At 40.3% G+C, this 22726-nt stretch overlaps 1 protein-coding gene across 2 annotated transcripts in view; it reads right to left on the minus strand.

The window, feature by feature from the left end:
- The window catches only part of KCNJ6 (potassium inwardly rectifying channel subfamily J member 6), a 217594-nt gene that overhangs the window by 149339 nt on the left and 45529 nt on the right, over window positions 1-22726 (minus strand). The window contains exon 1 of one of the 2 annotated variants that reach the window (XM_054049036.1): window positions 17142-17189. The exons of the other annotated variant lie outside the window; for it this stretch is intronic. Within the exon in view, the coding sequence (XP_053905011.1) occupies window positions 17142-17166 (25 nt within the window). The 5' untranslated portion in view covers window positions 17167-17189. Of the gene's footprint in view, window positions 1-17141; window positions 17190-22726 lie in introns of those variants that run through there. 2 annotated transcript variants of the gene reach the window in all.

The following is a 22726-nucleotide window of genomic DNA, read 5'->3' on the forward strand; positions in this document are numbered from 1 at the left end:
GAGGTCTGAGCATGCTTACTGGATTGGGCCTCACAGACAAGTTAGGCAGAGGAAATCTACTTCTCCTTGGCTTGTTCATCACACTGGGGCTAAGGCATCTGGATGACTGGTGGGGGGTAGCAGTGCATGTGCTCTGAGGCAGAAACATAGGCACCTAAAGACATTTCATAGCAAAAATTTTGGGGCTGAGCAAATGTAGGTGGCTACAGGGTTCGGGGCAGTTGAATGGAGGTTTAGTGAATCCCAGTCAGGCCTAATTCTGGGATTAGGTACCTAAAGTGGCAGTTTCCCTCTCTGTAAAACAGGGATAATAGTCTCCTGTTTTGAAAGGGAGTTTGTCAAATTCATTAGTGTTTGTGAAGCACTTAGAGACTATTAGGAGAACCCCCCAGGAAGAAACTTAATAAGCACAAGAGGCTATATTAAGTTTGCAAGGGAAACCTTAATTCTGGTATTTCCTAACTTTTGAGTGGTTGACTTCTGAACCTTATTAAGTCTTTGACATAATTGTGTGTGTGTAATATACATGCCTATGAATGTGTTTCCATACTGATATCATACATCCCTTTTGCCAGTGTAAATTTTGCTCTGTTCTGAAATCTGAGATAGAAGGTCTCTGGCCAGGGTAAATTTACTATTCCTCCACTGCACCGCTGTAATAAATCAGTAGTTCAATAAATAATGAATAATTTTAAATAATGAAAGCATGTTTTTAAGAGATGGTTTCTGTATCTCAGAAACAACTTTATTTTAAACTGAAAGTTTTTAGGCCTTTAATCCATACAGTAAGGATTAATTGCCTCTGAGTGTTCTAGGGGGGGAAATAAACCACAGAATAACTGAACTGTTTGTTAAAGTGGTTAATGCACATGGGCAATAATTTGTCAATAACAAAGAATCCCCAAGGATTTTTAGTAGATGAGTTTCATGTGCATGCACAGGACCTCTATATATTGGGTCAGTATTTCACAGACCAAGAATAATTTACATGCCAGTGTAAACTATAATATCTCCAAACAGGCAACCACTATAAATGGATTCTAAGCGATGTGAATCAATAACAGATACTCCTGGTAGCTTTCCTAGTATTGGTGGTAGATCAGAACTAAGGCATCACATGTGGTGTTCTGTTCTCACTTTCCTGACAAGGAATGATTGCTACTGTACACCCCATGTAAATCTTTGGAATTGGTCTCACAAGACTCTCAAAGTTTGCCATTGAAACTCTTGTCACAGTATTGTATAGACTTGTATAGGAACATGAGTTTAGAGCTGGCGGGAAAACAAGTTTTTTTTTTTTTCTTTTGCAATTTTTTTTGGATGTCTTGAAATTTGTTTTTGTTCTGATGCAGAACAATGTGACACTTTAAAAATTTTGTGAGGCTGGAATCTCTTGTGGGTTTTTTCCAGTCAGGGCACTTGCCTGGACTGTAGGAGACCCAGGTTCAAGTCCCTGATTTGGAGCAGCAACTTGAAACCTGGTCTCATATCCCAGCTGAATGCTGCAGCCACCAGGCTATAGAATCAGTCTCTCGCTGACCCTATGAATATTTAATTATTTGACGTGGAACAGCTGCAACAGGAGAGACTGAGAGAAAGACTAACTGTAGTCTGGTGGTTAGGGCACTCTGTAACAGGCAGAGCAGGGACTAGAATCTGGGTCTTATATCCCAATTGAGTGCCTTAGCCACCAGGTGATTGGCTACTCTAGTCTCTTTCTTGGTCAGCCTGCCATTCTGCGCTTGAGAGCTTTGTTCAAACTTACACATTTCTGTGAAAACTTTCAGTTTCAACAAATCGGTATTTTTCTGACAGTGTTTCATCAAAAAATTCCCAACCAGCTCTATGTTAGATCCTCAGAGTTTGTCACCTGTGAAAACAAACTTTACAAGTCCTTATGTAGGCAAGCTGCCCCCATTGACTTCATGGCCGACTGTTAGGAGTAGGAAGAATGTGACACTGTGGTTTCCCCAATGGTATATCTCAGCAGAGTTGAGGATTAACTAGTTAACGTTTTGTAAAGTATCAAGTGTCTTTCCTGGGGAGGTAGAAATTATGGGATGCTTTGCCAAGGAGAAAATAGTCCATCTTGCAGCCTTGCATTCTTTTCCTCCAGGTCTATGATTTGCTACTGTGCAATCCTGCTTTCATTCATTTAACTTATTTGAAACCACTCCCATTCAAGTTATTAATAGTTTCCTTGATCTGTTTACTTTAATAGAGCTGATCAGTCCCTTCCTTTCCACACACTCATGGTGCTATACAATCTTTGCTATCCCCTTTCCTTTCAGTCTGTCTTTTCCCTTTTGGGGATACCAGCTGTTCTCTGTATTTGATTTTGAATCTCTGAGCTCCATGACTGGACTTCTCACCCTATGTTATCTTCCTGCAGGATCTCATTAAATTCTGTAGGTTCTATTACGGCTTTTCAATTATAACACCTAAATAATTATCTCTGTTCAGTTCTAGAGCCATTTTTCTCTTCCTGGATGTCTCTGACACCTCAAACTCAACATTGCTACAAGTGGGTTTATTTTCCTCCCAAGCCCTCTCCTTACCCCCAGTTCTGTATCACTGTGAACACAAGTTCCATGATGGCTGTCCCCAAAGCTTATAATTTTAGTGTAATCCTTTGCGTTCTCATTCCTTCTCCCACATCCCTTCCTTTGAGTTTCTCTACTTGTTAAGACACTATCCCATGATCTGGTTATTTCTTTCATCTAATAACATAATTAACAAATTGAGAAAAGCTGTTGTCAAGTGTATTCTCTCCCCTGCATTCCCCATTCTGCCTGTGCCCCTCTTCTTTCTCTGCACTGGATTCCTCTCTCCGTTAAATTCAAGCTTCTCCTTCTTGCTTTCAAAAGTACCCCATAACTTTGACCCTGAGTATACTCTGTGCTTTCCTTCATCTTGTTATCTTAAGACACCTTCTGTCGTGATGCCCCTTATATGTGAAACAGCCCATCAGTCAATGTGCTGTCCACTAAGAGTCATCCCTCTTCTCAGTATTCCAACCTTACTGATCACTAGTCATCCGGTGCTTATTCCTTATTGCATTATTTTTTCTCCTGCCTTAGGACTGTGAACCCTTCAGGGCAGGGACTTTAATTATATGTTATATGTTGCCTGTTGTACAGCCCACTGTAAGCTGATGGTGATGTATATAATTGTAATATAGGCATGAAAAGGAATAGGAAACATTTAAATGCGGTATTCTAACTTATCATTGGGTGCAGTGAGAACTGCCTAGTATGTCTTTATGGGATAGTAGCTTGCTAAACCACAGAGCAAATACTGTAAATTCCTTAGTGCATCTGTGTGTGTGTGAAGGGGGCTGAGGGAGTGGGAAATCAAAGCAAAATTTACCTTGATTTTTTCCCCACAATAGTCTTTAGAAATTTGGCTGAGATGGGCTAATATTAAAAAATTAAACCACACTGTCACACACTTCCCACACCTCGGAGCAACAGATTTTAACCATAAGATACAGTGCTTAGTATCTGACTACAGCACTTTCACGGTGCCAAGAAATGGGTGGAAATGGTATCAACACCTTGCTTTAAAAACCTTGTAAGCAAAGATTTAAAAAAAAAATGTATATTTGGAACTCAAACTGCAATTTACACTGACCGTTTCAGTGGTAAGCAATTCCATTGTTTCACTGCCCACTTGAGAGGTGTTTAGCTCTTAGCTTTGCCTCAGGCTATAACCCATCTCAAGCAGACTAAACCAATGGGAGCTGTAGCCATCTTTTAGGCAACACTGCCTTTTTATCTTCTGCTCTCCTCCCTCGTCCTGAAGAGGGAGAAATAATAGAAATGCTATAAGCTTCTTTCTTTCAACCCTCCCCTCCATAGCTTTCTGGTCTATTATAGTTCCTTAGACTTATAAATGCCAGTCTTTCTCTCAGCCTCCCCCTACCAGACTCTGCTGTTTCGGTTCGCTAACATCTCTTGCTATATATAGCCAATTTGTCTAACTGAGGAGGGGAAAAAATCCTTTACTTTCTGTAGGGAATACCAGCAAAGCAGCAAATATCACCATGGCAACAAGCCTCTCAATCCATCAGTCTTCTGCAGTATCTAATACATAATCTGTGAGGCGGAGATTCAGCTGAAAATTAACATGACATATGTCACTTCAGGATTTAGTGCCCCTTCCTCATGACCTTAATTAGCTTGCCGTTTTCTAATTTCTAATAAAAATTCTATTTTATTTTGTTACGCTGAAGAAGAAAATGTGCTATTTGCCTTCATTAAAATGCAACTTCTGACTATTTTCTCCACAAACATGCCACAAAATGGAAGTTTCTATAGTAACACATGATGCAGACTTAATTTGAAATTATAATCTCTCAACAAAGATGAGGGTATTTCCCTCTCTTCCCCTGCCCCACTCCCAGTGAGATTTCTTTTTAAACTCTGTAACTTTGCCACAGAGGTACACCTCTCTTCTGTTCTAGTGGCGTGTTTGAAAATAGTTCCTCATTTTAAAAAGAAGCTGGATCTAATGGCACTGTTGAAATTTAAAATATACATTTTCAAGCAATCATTTTCCTTATACATGAGCATCATGAATTCTGTATAATTCATCAGGTTTGGGCCTCATCTTGTGCTTAAATAATTTTAATTATCACTACTACTGTCTATTTCAGAATGTTCAGAAAAGATAATTGTGTATTCAAAGGAAACAAGACTTACAAAGGTTACAGTTGACTATTGAGATGATTAAAGCAGAATGCATTTTTAAAATCTAATTGACTTTTCACCTCTCATGCTGTTTGTTTAAGGTTTGAATTTCACTTAGCTTGGCAAAGAAATTAGACTGCACTGTTCAGCTTTTGTTTCTACTGAAGCTCTATGAAAATTCTCCATTCAGTCCTGGAATGGAGATTCCCTATTTATGTAGTGCCTTTAAAGAGCCAGCAGCAGGACAGGCGCATTTCCCAACTGCTGAATGGGAGAGCTACACTGAATTTTTTTTTCCAGGGATTTGGTGGTGTGGGACGGGGGAGAAGGCAGCTTACTTTCCAACTGCACCTGCCAAAATGGGAGCTGAGGGAGTGAGGCAACTGGTTGGCATGTGAGTTTCCTAGCAAGAGGGAAGGGGCCAGCCACTTGCCTCCAAAGTCACTGGAATGTTCAGGGTGGACATTGTAAGCCGTTGCAAATGGTGCATATTTGAAATTTTTTTGTCAAATAGTTTTTATGACCATGTTTTATGGTTTGGACTCTTTGGTGGTATTTGATGAAAATCCCATTGCAGTCAATGAGCATCCTTCCATTGATTTCTATGGACTTTGGGTCAGGCATATTCTGTCCACAATTTTCATTCAGTTGATTATTTGTAATTTGCTATTCAAGCTTTGTAATTGGTTACACAAGGCACACAGTTACATTCCTATTCTGATTGTATGACTTTAAACTTTATAAGTTACTTACACCCCAAATACATTTTTGAAAATGAAATGATCATCAATTATGGACTCCATACTTGTACTTCAATAGCATTTGTATGGAGCTGTGCAAATGTTCATGAACAGTGAATAACGAAGGTGGTGCAAATAGTGTGACTCAAAACCTGCTTCCTAATTCAATAAACTGTTTGCAAACAGGTTTTTATACTATTCAACCAGCTCTATTCAACAATCAATTTACTTTCTTCAAATGAGGAGAAATCAAATGTATCAGTTTATAAATTCAAGTTGCATCGCAATTTTGTGTTAAAAGATCCCTAGCTGAGGCTTCATTTTCATCAGCAGATATGATGTTAAAAAAATATCAAACCATTGCATATTCAAATGGCAAAATGCAAACCAGAGTATATTATAGTAGAGGCATAAAATTAATGAGCAGAGAAGACCTCAAGCTTTGCATAGCTGTTGTGCATTTGCACACCCACCCTCTCCAAAGAAGGTAATTTAACAGTACATGGTAATTAAGGCCCTAATACTGCAACTGACTCCATGCAAGTGGACCCCTGTGTCCACAGTAAAATCAGTGACACTACACATAAGCACAGGTGTCTGCCTATACAGAGTTACATGCAGAATTGGAACCTATAAGCCTACTCAAGGATAACCAACACATTCAGGCTAATGCACAAGGCCATTTGTCCCCTTTGCACATCAGTAGCCAGCTCACCATATAGGGGGTGAGGAGAGCGGGGGGGGGGGGGGGGAAGGGAGGGAGGAAGATTTGAGCCAAAGCCCATTGAAGTCAGTGGGAATTTTTCTATTGACTTTAGAGGTGCTTAGATCAGGTTTTTAATGAACAAATCTTTAAAGGATTTTTGTGTGGATAAAAGACATTTCAGTCAAGCAAATCTAGTGGTACGGGTCCTACAAATAAGAAATATTCAGCCACAGATTAATACAACAGCAAGAATTATTTGGGTCTTACATACTGGCTGGTAATACACCCCTAAATAGAAAATTGGCACACATACAACCCCCCCCCCCTCAAGCTCTTAACATTTGGAGCAATAGCCCCTAGGAACCAGTTGACTTGATAGGAATACTCTAGCTAGTCCTTTCCTGACCTACAAAAGAGCAATTATAGGGGAAATGTGAACTCCAAATACCATTTTATGTTTTTGTAGATAGCCAAATAAAGAGGCAAACAGATCAATAAAACAGCATCCCAAATGTTCCAAACTGTGGTATCTGTTCTCTGAACTGAACTGAAATGTGCTGTTTCTAAGGACAAGTAATTGTGCTATTTTTTTGTCCTTTTGATGTAGTTAGATTAGAAAACCCTGCAAGACATATGACATGATCCCATTATATTAGTTCCTAGGAGTGATAGAGGAAATCTGCTGTATATAATAGCTGGCTCAGCTTGACAATGATAAACATGTCAGGCTGTGACAATCATTCTGTTTCTTATGAATGAAATGAAGATGTGATTTTTAAATGTCATGATTTGGGTGCATAATTTTCTCAGTATCAATCATCTACAATAACTGTAGTAGGATATGGCCTCATACAGCTTTATGTATTCTCTGTGAGCTCTATGATTATGGTAGGTGAGTTGGAAGTATGTGATTATACAGGCCAAATATGCGGAGGGGTTCTGCTAAATGCAAATATCTTAGGGTGACCTCAGTGAACGTACATAAATACAGAAAATTGTTCCTTGTCTTGTATTCTGGGTTATAAAGAGAGCTGGCAAGAAAATGGAAATCCATTCCCACAAAAATGTGGTAGTTTTGAAAAAAATTCTGTGCCGAATTGGACCAAAAAATAAAAAATGCAACATTTGTCACAGGAAAGGATTTAAAAAAAAAAATCCATTTTAGGAGAGCAGACATAAAAGTTAGAAAGAGAAATTGAGAAGAGCCTTCCAGACAACCAGTCAGGGAGCTGCCATTTCCATATTCCTCATGGAAAATTGAATATTTTTGGCAAATTGAAATTTTCCTGCAGAAAATCAGCTTTTCTCTCTGTCTCTAGCAGGCAGACTTATATTTTTGGTGTTGGTGCCCCTGAAATCTCATTATTTTTCTTAGTGGATGCATGTCAGTATAGCACAGGACAGGGAGAGAACAGAATTCTGTGGTACCCAATAGGTCAGAGCCATGGTGTAGTTAGTGATCACTACTCTAAATACAGCTCGCGAGGAAGGATTCAAACAACCTCTCTCAGGCAGGATAACAGTATCTTATGACTGAGCTTATGTATGCTGTGGCGAGGTTTTAAGAGCAGGAGACTCTTATTTATGCATGGGGAAACAGAAATAGTTCATCCTGGCCTGAAACCTGATTTGGGATTTTGGTTGTGGACAGAAGTGCTTGGTGACAGATATTGGCTGTGTCCTTAATAAGCTTGCTTACGAAAGGTAGATTTGACACTGGCAAGGTCCACTGCATCTAGGAGGGGTTTCTTCAGCGAGAGGTAGAATAAAGAATGAGTTTAGATGGGAAGTAGAATTACTTTTTTGAATGAGGCATCTGGAGAGGAGGGTGGTAAGGTTTTGTGCATTTGTGTATGGTTTTACCTCTTTTCCTCATGTGTGTCGCATTCTTCAAAGAAGGATGAAAGCCCCTTGCAGTGAGTAGTACTAGATTCTGCTGTGGGCTTCAGACACTCTAGTTGAAGTGATTTGCTACCCTAAATAACTCCCTTAAGTATATTTTGGTGGTCGCTATGGAGGCAGAGAAGAGGGATCTCTTGGCATGTAATATAGCCTAGGTATAAGTCTATAGAAACTTTGTTTTAAACTGTCTGCTTCAGGCCAAGAATTGTTTTGCTATTGGTCAATCATGTGTCCACCATGGTCCACCTTAATCAAGGCATCTGAGAACCATAGATACCTGTGTTTGCAACTGGGAGAAAGGGGCTATGTGTGAGCCACTGTGGTGGTGGCTAGTGTATGTTTTATAATGTTTCATGGGAGCCATAGCTCCTCAGTCTGTTCAGCCATTGTCTTGAGCATCCTTTGGAATTTGGTGGGGTCCATAAGCCTTTGGAGTTTAATTGTAATTGCCTGGGAGTCACATTGCTTTAGACATGGGGAAGCTCTGACCAGTGCTGGCATAAATTGATACTGTATCCAACACAGAGGCTGGATTATGATATTCTGTAGTCTAAAGATATAGAAAGATGGGAAGAGCCATACTGGATCTGACTAGTGATCATTTAGGTGTGTATTCTGACAGTGGCTAGTACCAGGTGCTGAAGACAGAGGTGCAAAAATCTCTAAAATGGGCTGTTATGGAATAATCTCTTCAAGGGGAAGTTTCTCCCTAGTCTCTAGTAATTAGAGGTTTTATCCCCTTACGTGTGAAACTTTATATCCCTTCCAAAACCTCTTTTATAAAATCTGTATTATGAAACTGGATATTCATATATACCATCCATTCCTTATTAGACTTCTGTTAAACGCTATCATTCTCTCTCTCTCGGCAATGAGTTCCATAGGCTAACGGTGTGTTGTGAGAAATAGCATTTCCTCTTATCTGTTTTAAATTCACTGCCTTTCAGTTACATTGCATGTCCCCCTTGTACTCATATTGTCAGGAAGGGTGGACTAGAAGTGCCCAGGTCTAAGGTGTAGTTATCTGGGCTGGACTGAAATGACCTGTGAGAGTCCTAAAGTGGGGGGAGAGGGAATGTGGTGTGGGGTGTGTGGTGTTTTTTTTTTTTTTTTTGTGTGTGTGTGTCTCTTGTCAATGTGGATGCTGAAGTCTTCCAGGGTGAATCTGGGGAACTACACCTCTGGCCCCAGCAACATCTGTCATTTTCTTTAATGAAAATAAGAGTTTTTCTGGAGTGCATAGAGAAGTAGAAAGTCCATGTTGGTTTTGGCTTTCATTCGACAGACTGACAAGAAGAACTCAGAAAGCGAGCAGTGCTGCCCCAGTGCCCAGAGCCTCCTAGTTAAAGGCATAGGCCCCCTCAGAAGCAGCTCCTGGTTGTGTCAGGACTGCATGCTCAAGCTCTGCAGCTGCTCCTGTGCTGGGAGGGGGGAGAAAAGCAGTATTTCTAAACACTTCATATATGTGGATTTTGTTGGTGGTAAATTGCCAATTAGGGAAGTAAGCCCTCCGTGCTTGTTTTTACAGCTGCATGAGCTCATTTTCTTCTGAGAGGGCCTTGATGTTTTTCACCAGCTCTCAAATCTGTGTATGTGGATGTTTGTTTAAGAGAAATAATTTTGAATTATGATTATGAAAAATTGGAGTGAGTTCAGAGAAGAGCCACCCAAATGACGAGGAGATTGAAGGGACTGAATGATGAGGCAAGATTAAAAGAGTAATGTGAGCTAAACCACACATTAAAAAGGGGCCAAATACCTTCATTTATCTGAAGAGTGTAATCATGAAGGAGAGGAATTATTTAGTGTGACATGAGGGGGGGGGTTTATAATTTAGTAGTAAGAGGCAGAAACTAAGAAAGGGAAAACTTAGGCTATATATCAGGAAAAAGTTACATAAAATGTGACATTGGGCTGTTGAAGAGCCTCTCTGTGGAACTGGCTTAGCTAGAGATTTTTAAAATTCTCCACTTTTTAGTGCTGTATTCAGGCTAAAGGAAGCAAATCTTTGGCAAAGGAGATGGACTGCGTGTTCTAATAGGTCTTTTCCATCTCCCACTTATGTTTTTTTTTTATAGCTTTTTAAACTTTTGGTGTTTCTATTTCTCTTCTATAATATATAAAATTTTAAAATAAAGGTAAAAGGAAAAATGTCTTTTAAAAAGTTGGAAGATCCAGCATTTTGAGTGGGGATAGCTGGCTGTCTATAACTAGCATAGTTTGAGTGAATAAAATGTGTTTAGGCCCCATGAGATATTGTAACTTGTGAGTATTGCTGTAGTGTATAGTACCTCCTATCCCGTGCTGAATGCCTAATGTTAGAGGAACAGCCAGATGGAAGATTGTGATGAGAGGATACAGTCTAACCTAATGATTGAATTGATAGCAGATTACAGGATTTTTAAAAATTAGCCACTAAATGTAGCCTGGCAAAACCCACCTCCCTTTGGCAGGAGTATAAAATAATTCAGACTTGACCCTGTTCTGATAGAGTGGAATATTTATCCTTCTCATCAAATCCTTTAGCTCTTACTTTTCTATGAGAAGACTTTCCAGTCATTGATTCTACAGGGTTTTGCAATTTAACTTCACTCAAAGCCTAGGATTTTTAAAATCCAATAGTTTTATAGCACTACCTTATGAATAGCTGTTCTCTTCTACCTCAAATACAATTATTTCAGGATCACTCTTCCCTTAAACGTTCCCCAGCTTTGTGTGTTCATCATGCCATGGTTACATCCTAGAACTGAAATCCATTAGTTTATCTGTTCGATGGCTCAATAAACCGGCTAACAGGTCAGACAGGTTTGTATAGCTGTCAGAAACACTGATCCTTTCCTGCACCATTTCACTGTTGTCATCTGCTCAGTGTGAAGACAATTGATCAGTGCTTGAGTCCTTTTTAAATTCCTTTCTTCTTCTGAGTGAATACCAGCTTACTGCTTTTTTCTGTGTAGTGGTTCTTTTTCAGAATTGCAGAGCACTCACAACTCCAATAGAAGTATATGTGGAGGGAGGTGCAGGGGCTCAGTATCTCTGGAAAATTTAAGCGGATAAGAAATATTACATAAAAAAAAAAAAAAATAAAACCAACCAACTGCCCTCCCCATACATTAACAGAACATTATTAAGATTGCAAAATCAAATGGTGAAAAGTTAGAATATACCAGAATTAAGGATGCCGGTGCAACCTTAATTTGTCCCCCTTGTGTGTATGCATTATGATACAATCTTTAATTACATGATCACATACATTTTTTTTTCTCACAGCCCCACTGCCTCATTCAGTGCACAGGACAGACAGTGCTCACTTAATGGGCAGCTATTCAATATTTTGTTTTCTCCTCATTGTTCAATGTGTGGTCCCAGGCCTTATTTACTGTACACTATCTAAACCCTGATCTGAAGACAGAATTAATATTTTCTTCCTGGGCTTCTCTGGTGCTCATCACTATGGCTTCACAAATATTAGTTTATTTTCACAACAACCTGTTAAATGAATGGGAGGGTTGTACCCTTTGCCATCCCTGGCTAAATTTCTGTGGATTTTCACACGTTATAAGCTTTTGAAAAAGCACAGGGATTAAGGAAAAAAGTATCCACTAATTTTGGGTACCCAGGGGACTTGATTTTTTTTTTCCGGAGCACTTAGTATTCTATAGAACTTAATAAAAAGCAAAAGACCCATTGACTTCAGTTGCAATAGTGAGTGCTCAGCACTTCTGCAAATCAGACCCGAGGGTCTCAAGTTGGCAACTGAAAAAATGAAGGATGTACAATTAGTGATCACTGGTGAAAAGTTTGGCTTAAGTGTCTTGCCCAGCATCACACAGGAACCTGAGGCAAAGGCAGGGATAGAATCCAATTCTTCAGGGCAGAATTCAACTGCCTTAACCATGAGACCAATCTTTCTCTTCCTGTAATCTCCTACCTTGCTTTTCACGCACATTGCAACTTCTACAACAAATGAAACAAGGGTCCTACAGACAACAGCCTCTGTCACTACACTATGCTGATTCATCCCCAGAATAGGTCCATCCTGTGCAATGAATGAGGTAGGCCTCTTGGGGGAGGGGAATGGTACTATATCGGGGTTGGCAACCTTTCAGAAGTGGTGTGCCGAGTCTTCATTTATTCACTCTAATAAATTTCGTGTGCCAGTAATACATTTTAACATTTTTAGAAGGCCTCTTTCTATAAGTCTATAATATATAACTAAACTATTGTATGTAAAGTAAATAACATTTTTTAAATGTTTAAGAAGCTTCATTTAAAATTAAATTAAAATGCAGAGACCCCCAGACCGGTGGCCAGGATCTGGGCAGTGTGAGTGCCACTGAAAATCGGTTTGTGTGTGCCACCTTTGGCACACATGCCATAGGTTGCCTATCCCTGTATTATATGATGATGTAATTAAAGATTGTGTCATAATATATAAGCACAAGGGATCTGATTTAAAGTGACATGGGCAACCTTAATTCTGGTATTTCCTAACTTTTTGCATTCTTGCCACTTTTCAGCTTTAATAGTGTTCTTTAAATATAATGTGTGTCGCTTCCCAGGCTTTGCTTTAAAAAAAAAAAACTGAAAAAATTGAATCCTAAGGTATCATATTGATACTCACATGGGTCATTAGGAGGGTTGTAATCTTTAGATCCACCATGCCTACCTCTGCCACTTGAATGGAGTAACTGATAGCAACAGTAGGTTGCATTCTCTATGCACCAGCACTAGAAGTAAATGGGACAGTTTGCCAGTGGGTTCACAGATATTTGCTGACAACAGAGTAATGGTGAGACTCAGGAAGCTTGGGTTCCAGTCCAAGCTCTAGAGGGGAGTGTGCTCTAATGGGCACAGACTCTTCCCCTTTGCCTCCAAACTAGAGAACTTCTGCCCTGTCCCTCCAAGTCTCTGTCCCAGTCCTAGCTCCTCAACTCAGTCCCATTCTTCTCATCTAGCCAGTTCCAGTTTCCACTCTTCATGCTTCTTGTCCCATTCTCCTTGACCAGCCATTCCAAGTTTCCCCCTTGTCCCCAGTCCATATTCCCAGTTCCCACCCTCCTGACTCCTCATCTGCTCTCTCTCTCTCTCTCTCTCTCTCTCTCTCTCATATATCCCACTAGCCTCCAGTCCCCCCTTCCTCCTGGCCCATATTCCCTGGCTCCCGGTCCCAGTCTCCTTCTTCTGCCCTCTCCTCTGATTTCAGTCACCCCCAACCCACTGCATTTGTACCAGGAAGCTTCCTCTTCCATGTGTCCGAGTGTCAGCAGGGTGTGTATTTAGAGTACAAAGACAGTCTCCCTGATTTCAGTTCCTGTCCCTGGACCACCACAGCTCACAGTAGTCCAGAGCTGCAATTTCAAGGAAAATCCTGTGCAAACCTGGTCTGGCGCATACTCAATGCAGACGGAATCTTCAGAGAATTTAGCTGCAAAAGTCTGCAAGTCTCTGAGCGTGTGCAAACAGTGAGTTTTTCAAAGGCTTATAACTTGTCCAAATTTGTGCAGATTTTCAAGGGGAAGGCAAAAGGTGCATCCCTGAGACAAAGGCCATGCCCTTGCAAATTTCAAATCCCTGCTTCAGAACATGGGGGGGGGGGGGGGGACTCTAGAGTTTTTCAAAGAAAAAGTCACCAGAATTTTTAACATGGGCAGATCAAAATATTTTTTATCTAAAAATAACTGAACCATTTTGACTTAAATAAATACATTAAAAAAGTATATCAGCCTAACGCAGACACCTGGCATGGAAAATTTTAGCTCAACTGGTTAAAGTGTGGCAAAGTTATAAGCAACTGAAAACTGGGTCGTACAATGGGATGTGTTGGCCAACTTTAATATTAGGTGGTGCTATGAGCCCCACCCATAATCATTGTTTCTCTTTAGGCAAATGGAAATGACTACTTTCACTTAGAATTCAGTTCTTGGCCAGCCTGCCTTTAGTTCTTTTGAGTTTATTTTTCTCAATGTTTTCTCATCTTGGCAAGGTAGAATTAAGTATTGTCCACTCTGACAGCTGAGTTTCGTAAGGCCCAGCTCATGGAGTCATATGATTATGTGGCATGGTCAACATTCATTTAAACAGTAAGTTTCTGTCCCTCACAGTTGTGGAGAAAAGCTTGAAATTGTGAACCTGAAAGGCTTAAAACCATAAGGGAAACAAACAAACTCCAACTATTTTAAAATATAATATGATGGTGGGCTGGATCAAGATTTTTTGCATGGTAGGCATCAGCAATACTGTATTAACAGTTTCCTGATTAAGGCAAGTCTTTGTTTCCTCAGTGTTATTTCTCATTATAGCTATAAACTCAGTCCTGCTATCCTTTTGTTAATGCTGTTCATATTTGTATAGAGGCAAGAGAGCTCTTTGCTTTATTGCATAATGAACTTCTATTTTAGAATTTCATTCTCCTCACAAAACTCAACCTTTGTCATGAAGAAGAGATTGTATTTTCATTTTATTACAATTGTATTGTCCTCTCTATTCTTTTCTATTCATTACATGCATCAGGCTAATCTCATCTGAAAGAAAAAATATATATTGAAACACAGGCTTTTATTTGTTTTAAGTTTTAATTTGCCCAAAGAGATTTAATCTTGAAATGAACTCTATCAAACTGTATATGCAGGATCAAATCAATAGTGATTCATTTAATAGAACACCCTATTCACCGCAGTGGCTTGGTATCCACTGTGAAACTACATTTCTGTAATTAGCTGTTATAACAGGGCCCTTTCCTTGCTGGAATAAGAAGAGAGCCTGCAAACACATTTTATGGGAAACCAAGATTAATATTCTGTCACCTGAATGACAGACTTCTCTAATTATTCTCCTGTTAATAAACCATGATGAAAAGGTGAACAATGTACCTTGGAACTGGATATGTTGGAAAGAAATGGAGCTAAACCTCTTTAGGCACAGACTAATAGCTCAGTTGAATTAGCCTTCTAAATGTCTTATTCGTAGATTTCAAGGCCCAACGGAACCACTGTGATCATCTAGTCCAGGGGTCGGCAACGTTCGGCACGCGGCTCGCCAGGGTAAGCACCCTAGCAGGCTAGGCCAGTTTATTTACCTGCTGATGTGGCAGGTTCAGCCGATCGCGGCCCCCACTGGCTGCGGTTCACCGTCCCGGGCCAATGGGGGCAGCGGCCAGCACATCCCTCAGCCCACGCTGCTTCCCGCCGCCCCCATTGGCTCGGGATGGCGAACCGCGGCGAGTGGGGGCCGCGATTGGCTGAACCTGCCACATCAGCAGGTAAATAAACTGGCCTGGGTGCTTACCCTGGCAAGCTGCGTGCCAAACGTTGCCGACCCCTGATCTAGTCTGAGCTCCTGTATAACACAAGCCATAGAACTTCCCCCCCCCCCCCAAACTTCCTTAGAGTTTCTGCAATTTCATTTTGCAAAGTAAAAATCTGTTAAGTTATACAATCACAGTTTCTGACTAAATAATGTGACATATCAGTATTCAAATGTCACATGAGAAGTCGTACTTTGTACAGTTCATCATAATGCTTAGGAATACTTTTTGAGACCCATGATTCTCTTAACTGGGTTTTTTGTTGAGGAGATCTACTAGTCCTGTAAAATAGGAATAGATACTTAGGACCAGTTCTTCAAAGGGCTTCTACTTGTGTACATGCAAATTATTTACACAAGTGATTTTGCGCACACTGAAGATAGCATTTATGCACACACAACCCGTCTGTAAAAGGTATTCTGATTATCTGAATAGCATGGAATTCGTGGATTTTGTTCATATAATTGGGAGTTCAGATAATCAAGAAGGCAGGAGCCATTCTGCCATTCAGCAGCGAGGTGGCCTCCTCCCACAGCTGAGGGCTCAACCTCCTCCTCGCAGTCCTGACCATGCCTTTCTGCACTGCCTTGCTTGCTCACTCCCATGACAGCAGGGCTGCAGAAGGCTCCCTGTACTGCCGTAGGGCCAGTGACACCTGATTCCCGCAGGCACAAGGTGCAGGGAGGAGGCTGTGGTCCTGGTGGGGCAGAGCAGACACATCAGCCTTTGACCATTCTTTTTAATGACCCATTTGGTCCACTCAGGGGAGTGTGTTGCCCAGCTACCCAAGTCCCTTAGTCATCCCTGAGACCAAACGTAATCTTTTCCCCCTCACTGGGTAGCCATGCATAGTATAGAGGGAAACTGAGGCACACATAGGCTCATAAAAATATTACAAAAAAACTCCCAGTTCGTCACAGTAGTTTCAGATCACTTAATCTGGAAAATCGTAACCTGGATCAACTTTCAAGTGCAGACAAATCCTAAGAGAATTGTTTCCTTTTTTTGTAAAACTGTATCTTAGCATTAGCCAGACAGAGTAAAATATTGTCTCCCTTTTAAAATTCACTTATTTAAACTCTCCTAGACTGATGCATTGGACAAGCTTTCAGGGAAAAAATAGTCAGTTTCCAGGATCTTCCTTTAATTTCTCCCAGTTCTATTGGGAAATAACTTTGTCAGCTTATGAACTTGGGTCTTACCCTTCCAGGCTCACAAGAAATATAGACAAATTATAGAATAAGCCCAAAACTTAGTTAGTGGTTACATATTCAAAACAATGTACATATACCAGAGCCCTAAGAAATCGTTGAGAGACCTCTCTCATACCTCTGAGGGCATAATTCATATGGGGCACATTCTGCAAAAATGCATCCTGTGCAGTCCCATTGAATTCAGTGAGGCCATGCTGAGTGTAAGAATTAACACTATGGCCCTGATCCAGTATAGTGCTTAAAGCATGTGCTTGACTTTAGTAGTCCTATCAACTTTAGAACTCAAAGTAATCCCATTGAAGTCAAACATGTACTTAGCTGGATAAGGACCTAAATCCACAAAGACCCAAATAAATCTACTTTAATAAAAGAATAGGTGTGAGGAAGGAGAAATTTGTCTCTTCTTCAAGTGGGATTGAAGAAAGGAATGATTCAAGGCATGGCGGTGTGAGTAGTAGGCTTGGAAGAGATCTTTGTTCCCAGGGAGTATTTCTTTCTTTTTTTTTTTTTTTTGTGCTATTGTATGAAAAAAAACAAAACGAGTAGGGGGGGGAAATAGTTGAACTTCCTATTTGTACTCACTCATCGACTCTGTCAATTTGGCCATCTCTTTCTCTCTTTTGTGCTTCTCCTAGAGACAAAATAAAAACAAACATACATATATATAAAATACACTTGACGGGAGGTGGTGCTATATGGGATATTGTCATCTGAATCACTTCTTTGTATATATTTCCTAAATAATGTTGGAATGATGAGTGATCAAATTTTTTGAACAGGAAAATCCTCCAGATACTTCTACAGTGTTTTGTTCTAATTTTTCCGTTAAATGGGCCCTACCTTAGGGAGCTCTTATAGTGCTTGAATTGTGTTTGTGAAGTATGAGATGCAAATGTGTGTAGATAGAGGCACTGAACTTCTTCAATCAAAGACGGTGGAGGAGGAAACTGCTCTTTCTTTTCCACACTGCACACTACAATGCTTTGTTAAGACATTTCAGTTCTAGTGAACCCCCTCAGATGACGCTTTAGATAAAGAAATGCTAGTGTAGGGATCAGTGAATTTCAAAGAGAGGTTAGGTAGCTTGAGTGAATATCAGACCATTGGAAATAAACACTGAATGGAACAAATCAAGTCAGTTCATTTATCACTATGGTACACAAGGATGCATTGTCTCCACCTAACCATGCACTTGTGCTCTTGTGCTGTTTGTTTGCATCAAAAATACTATACAAGCTTAAATAAAAAACTTCCTAAAATCTGTTTCCTTGTTCTAGTCACAATGTTTGTTGGGTCTACTGCTGCTAAGCCTCTCATTGCTAAGGCCTGATCCAAAGCCAATTGAATTTAATAGACTCCCACTGACAGTGGGCTGTAGTTTGGGCCCTAGCACAGCATAGTTTGTTATGCAGACTTGCCCTGGTCAGACCAGTGAGGGCCTGGTCTGTTCCGCTGGTAGTTTGGGGTTTGGTGGCTCTCTCTGTTGCAAGATGTATGCAGACTCTCAGGTAGTTAACAAGGCAGGATTCAAATAATCCTGGGGCTCTAGGCATGTCCCAGGTTGGGACCTTGTCCTGATGCGTGTCCCCCAAATTCCTTCAGACCCCACAGCCTCACCCCTGTGTGGGATAGCAGTAGTTGAGCCTCTCCCATCTGCTAGGAGATGAGATAGTGTCTGTGATCCCCTTCCTCCCATGTACCCAGATGACACCTGAGCTAGAAGGTGGGGTTAGTGGGTTACAGATGGCTGTAATAAGCCATAAATCAGTGTCTTTATCAAGACCATGATTTTTTAGTGTCTAGCAAAGTTATGAATTTAAGCTCCCAGGCTCCCTTAGGTAGGAGGTGGTACAGAGCTGCCACCCCAGGTGTAGCACCAGGGAGATTAACTCTCACTCAGTCTGTCCATTGTTTGCACCAGTATTAGGCTGGCACAGAATGATCCTGTGACATTGCACTCTATGATTTTATGAAAATATGCTAATGTAACTGGAATATGCTTCATGCAAAAGGTCTCTTGTAAGGTATCATTACAAAGCTTATAATCTACTGAGTGTGATCATCCTATTTGTATAAATGTACCACTCTTGTATCTGAAACTCAAAATATGAAATATAACTTTGAGGGCCTATTGTAATTATGCAAAGTGTGGGCCACTAATGGTGGTTTGGAATCTTGAAGATTCCCATTAACCAGGACAATTGACTGCAGATGGCTCTGTTTTACCTGTAAGTCTTCCTGTATACGTGTGTGCTGGCAAGTGGGTAATGAAGTCTTACAGTGACCTGTTTCAGAGTAGCAGCCGTGTTAGTCTGTATCCGCAAAAAGAACAGGAGTACTTGTGGCACCTTAGAGACTAACAAATTTATTAGAGCATAAGCTTTCGTGGACTACAGCCCACTTCTTCGGATGCATATAGAGTGGAATAAATATTGAGGATATATATACACACACACATTAATGGACACAAATCTGACATCAAGAATCATAATACTCAAAAACCAGTGGGAGAACACTTTAACCTGTCTGGTCATTCAATGTCAGACCTGCGGGTGGCTATCTTACAACAGAAAAACTTCAAAAATAGACTCCAATGAGAGACTGCTGAGCTGGAATTGATATGCAAACTAGACACAATCAACTCAGGATTGAATAAGGACTGGGAATGGCTGAGCCATTACAAACATTGAATCTATCTCCCCTTGTAAGTATTCTCACACTTCTTATCAAACTGTCTGTACTGGGCTATCTTGATTATCACTTCAAAAGTTTTTTTTCCTCTTACTTAATTGGCCTCTCAGAGTTGGTAAGACAACTCCCACCTGTTTATGCTCTCTGTGTGTGTGTGTGTGTATATATATCTCCTCAATATATGTTCCACTCTATATGCATCCGAAGAAGTGGGCTGAAGTCCACGAAAGCTTATGCTCTAGTAAATTTGTTAGTCTCTAAGGTGCCACAAGAACTCCTGTTCTTTTTACAGTGACATGTGATTGTGTCACCTGAACTGGAATCCATCTTTAACCTGGTGCTTTTCCATTGAGAAGGAGGGGGGTGGGAACCCAGAGGGACAAAGGATTCCTGCCTTATGCAAAAGAGATGTGGGTGGAACAGATCAAAGGGAGAGCCATCATGAGGAATCCCCTAGCTACCACCTGAGCTAGAACAAGTGCTGTACCAGGGGAAAGGATTGTGCCCAGACTAGGAAGGGGGCAGCCTGGGCAGCAAGAGCAAGCAGTCCTTGTGCTCCTCTGAGGTCAAGTCTACACTACAGAACTACATAAGTGCAGCTGCACCACTGTAGCATGTCTGGTGAAGACACGCCATGTCAACAGGAGATTGTTCTCCTGTCAGTATAATAACTCCCCCTTGGTTAGAAGTGGAAGCTGTGTCTTCCACCAACATAGTGCTGGTGTGGACAGTGCGAACCTTGTGTTGCTTGGGGTGGGGGAGGGGCTTTCACACTCCTGAGAGATGCAAGTTGTATTGACTTAGGCTGTAGTGTAGACCTGCCCTAAGTGTTTGGGCTGCTGCTATGTCCTGCTCTTGAACAAATGTGGATAAGGGGCTTCCTGCATGCCCATGTGCATTTCAGCAAGGAAAGCACACAATCCTGCCCTTAATAGGTAAGCACAATATGAGTGCAAAGTGCAGGAGGCAGATTATACCTTGTGTTATTAGTAAACTGGTGTATGAAATATATATTGCTACATAAAGCACACTAGCTTGGACTCATAAAAATAACTACTTTAAATCCCATCCACCAACGTTAGTACTTGCAGATGGCCTCTTTCATTCAAAACCAGGATCACCGTGTAGGAGAGGAGCTGGTAACAAGGCTCCTGCAGTTTGAGGAGTGTGCTTTGATCAGCTGATCAATTGAAGTGGGCTAGTTATTAGCAGCCATCAGTTCACTCAAGGGATTGTGGATTCTCTTTGCCTCCAGAGAATCTGTATTTCTTGTCTTCCTCTGAGCTACACATTCAGCCGTGGTTCTTTTTGATGGGTTTGTTGGAGGCTGCAGTACACTTCAAACACCATTGTTGTTCTCTGTTAACCCGTTCCAGTGTACGTTGAGAAACCCAGGGGTACATGCTTTCTATATGCTGTCTTAATGCAATATCAGACTGTTCTATGTTTGCCTTGTCCTGAGACTGTGGCACTGCACAACCTGCTGTGACTTTAGTCTAGATTAGTGTCACACTCAGTACTGAGACAGTAGCATCCGCATTATTATGCCCTCTTGGCCAGTATACCATGTTTGGCTTCATATCATGCACTGTGTTCTAAAGAAAAATGATGACCCTTGTGTAAACCTGTCTGGTTGCCTGTTCCTGAGTACTTGGCATTCTGTCACAGTATGTACATCAGGACTGTCTGGAAAGATAGCAGAAACTTGAAATTCCTTAGGTCCTAGTGTTGCACATCACAATATGTGAATCACATATGAGTGGAAGGGGAAAATCACCTGTATCCCAAATGAAGCCCAAGAGTAATCAAAATGTGGCGTATCCAGGCCACTTGAGTTGTAGTGAATAAGCACTGGATGAGACATTCTCTTTTTGCAATTCTTCTGTGAATCTAATGGAAGGATAATAAAAACCTATTGTAATGTTTTCCTCAACCATAGTGTTTCTTTTGACTTGGATTAAGCTGTTTAGATCATTGTCCTTTAGTTTGGTTTGATAACAAGGTGGTGACAAGAGTGACTGTACTATATATGCACTACTAAATTGGAGGGAGTTTACCACATCTCTAGTTAAAACCTCTTATTAATATTTCCTTTATTATTGGCCATAAATTTCAAACTATGGATCAGAACGCAAATATGTAGTTTTTATTATACTATCTTTTTGTGGAGTTTTGTCATTTTCAAAAATTCAATGACAAATCCCTAGTAATTTCATTGATATCTCCTCTTTGGTAATAGCTAATCAACCACTAAATGCAACTTTTACCTCAATGAGCTTGTAGGATGGTGTAATCTATCTTGGGATATCTTAAATTACTTTTCAAAACTGCACAGAAATGGTGTTCTGTTTGATACACTATTAAAAGCGAATAATAGAATTTCATTTGATATAGAGCCTTTCATACTCAAGACATCCCTAAATGCTTTACAGAAATGAATTAGACACTTGTTGTTCAGTGATGGTGTGTAGGCAAATGCAGCAGTCATTATGCGTTATTCGCTCAGCAATAGCCTACATACAGCCTTAAAAAGTAGAGCCTAATTTAGTCAAAATCCTCTCCGACTAGGATGTTGGAGTTACTCTTTCTAAAAAAAAAAAAGTGCCACAGGATCTTTCATTTCCACCTGGGCCCATACCAGACAAAGAAGAAAAGACCATGTTTAACATCTCATCTGTAGGACCTCAAATAATGCAGCACACTCTAATACCGTGCTGTATAAACACTTTTCCCATCATTCATATTGGTCCTTGAAATTCGCATTTGAAAATCTTAATTATTCCTGGCCACAAAAATCAAGCTCTCACTTTGGGCAAGTTTTTCAGCCCCTATTAGAGCCAAGGTACATAGCATGGAGAATAGTATGTGCAATCTACTGTAGAAAAAACTGAATTGATTAGCTGCATAATATAAGCATTAACATCTTAAGAGCATTTGAATAATCTTTCCACACACTGTGGTGGTATGGGATAGGTTTGGGGGTAGGAATGCTTTCTAAGAGCAGGAATAGCAGGTAAATGTTGTTCCTAGTTATGCTTAGTATGTAAGACTGTTCATTAGTCTCCCTGAATAAGAATAAATGAAAGGTATTTTCTCCTGTTCAAAATATTCTAAGATGTGTATTTATGAGCAAGAGAGTACAGTGTACTTATATTCATGAGAAAGAAAGTCATGTTTGGCATTTTAAGTAAAGACTGAGCTACAGTAAATCACAATTTATCATTTTTGATCAAATAACCTTAAGATTTTCTCATATCTTTGAAAAAAATCCATTGCAGAGAACACGAATCTGAAAAATATTTTTAAGATGCAACCTTTGGCAGTGAGTCTCAGCACTGCTGATTTCAAAAATCTACTTAATTTATTGTGCTAATGCTGCCAAGATACGTTATTAGATAGGTTATTTTATGAACATTTCTATTTTACCTTTTTTATGCAGTTAAATACTTGCAGCTTCTGCTGTCAGCTCTAGAAGA

Source organism: Malaclemys terrapin, chromosome 1 (assembly GCF_027887155.1).
Source record: "Malaclemys terrapin pileata isolate rMalTer1 chromosome 1, rMalTer1.hap1, whole genome shotgun sequence".
Classification (NCBI taxonomy): domain Eukaryota; kingdom Metazoa; phylum Chordata; order Testudines; family Emydidae; genus Malaclemys; species Malaclemys terrapin.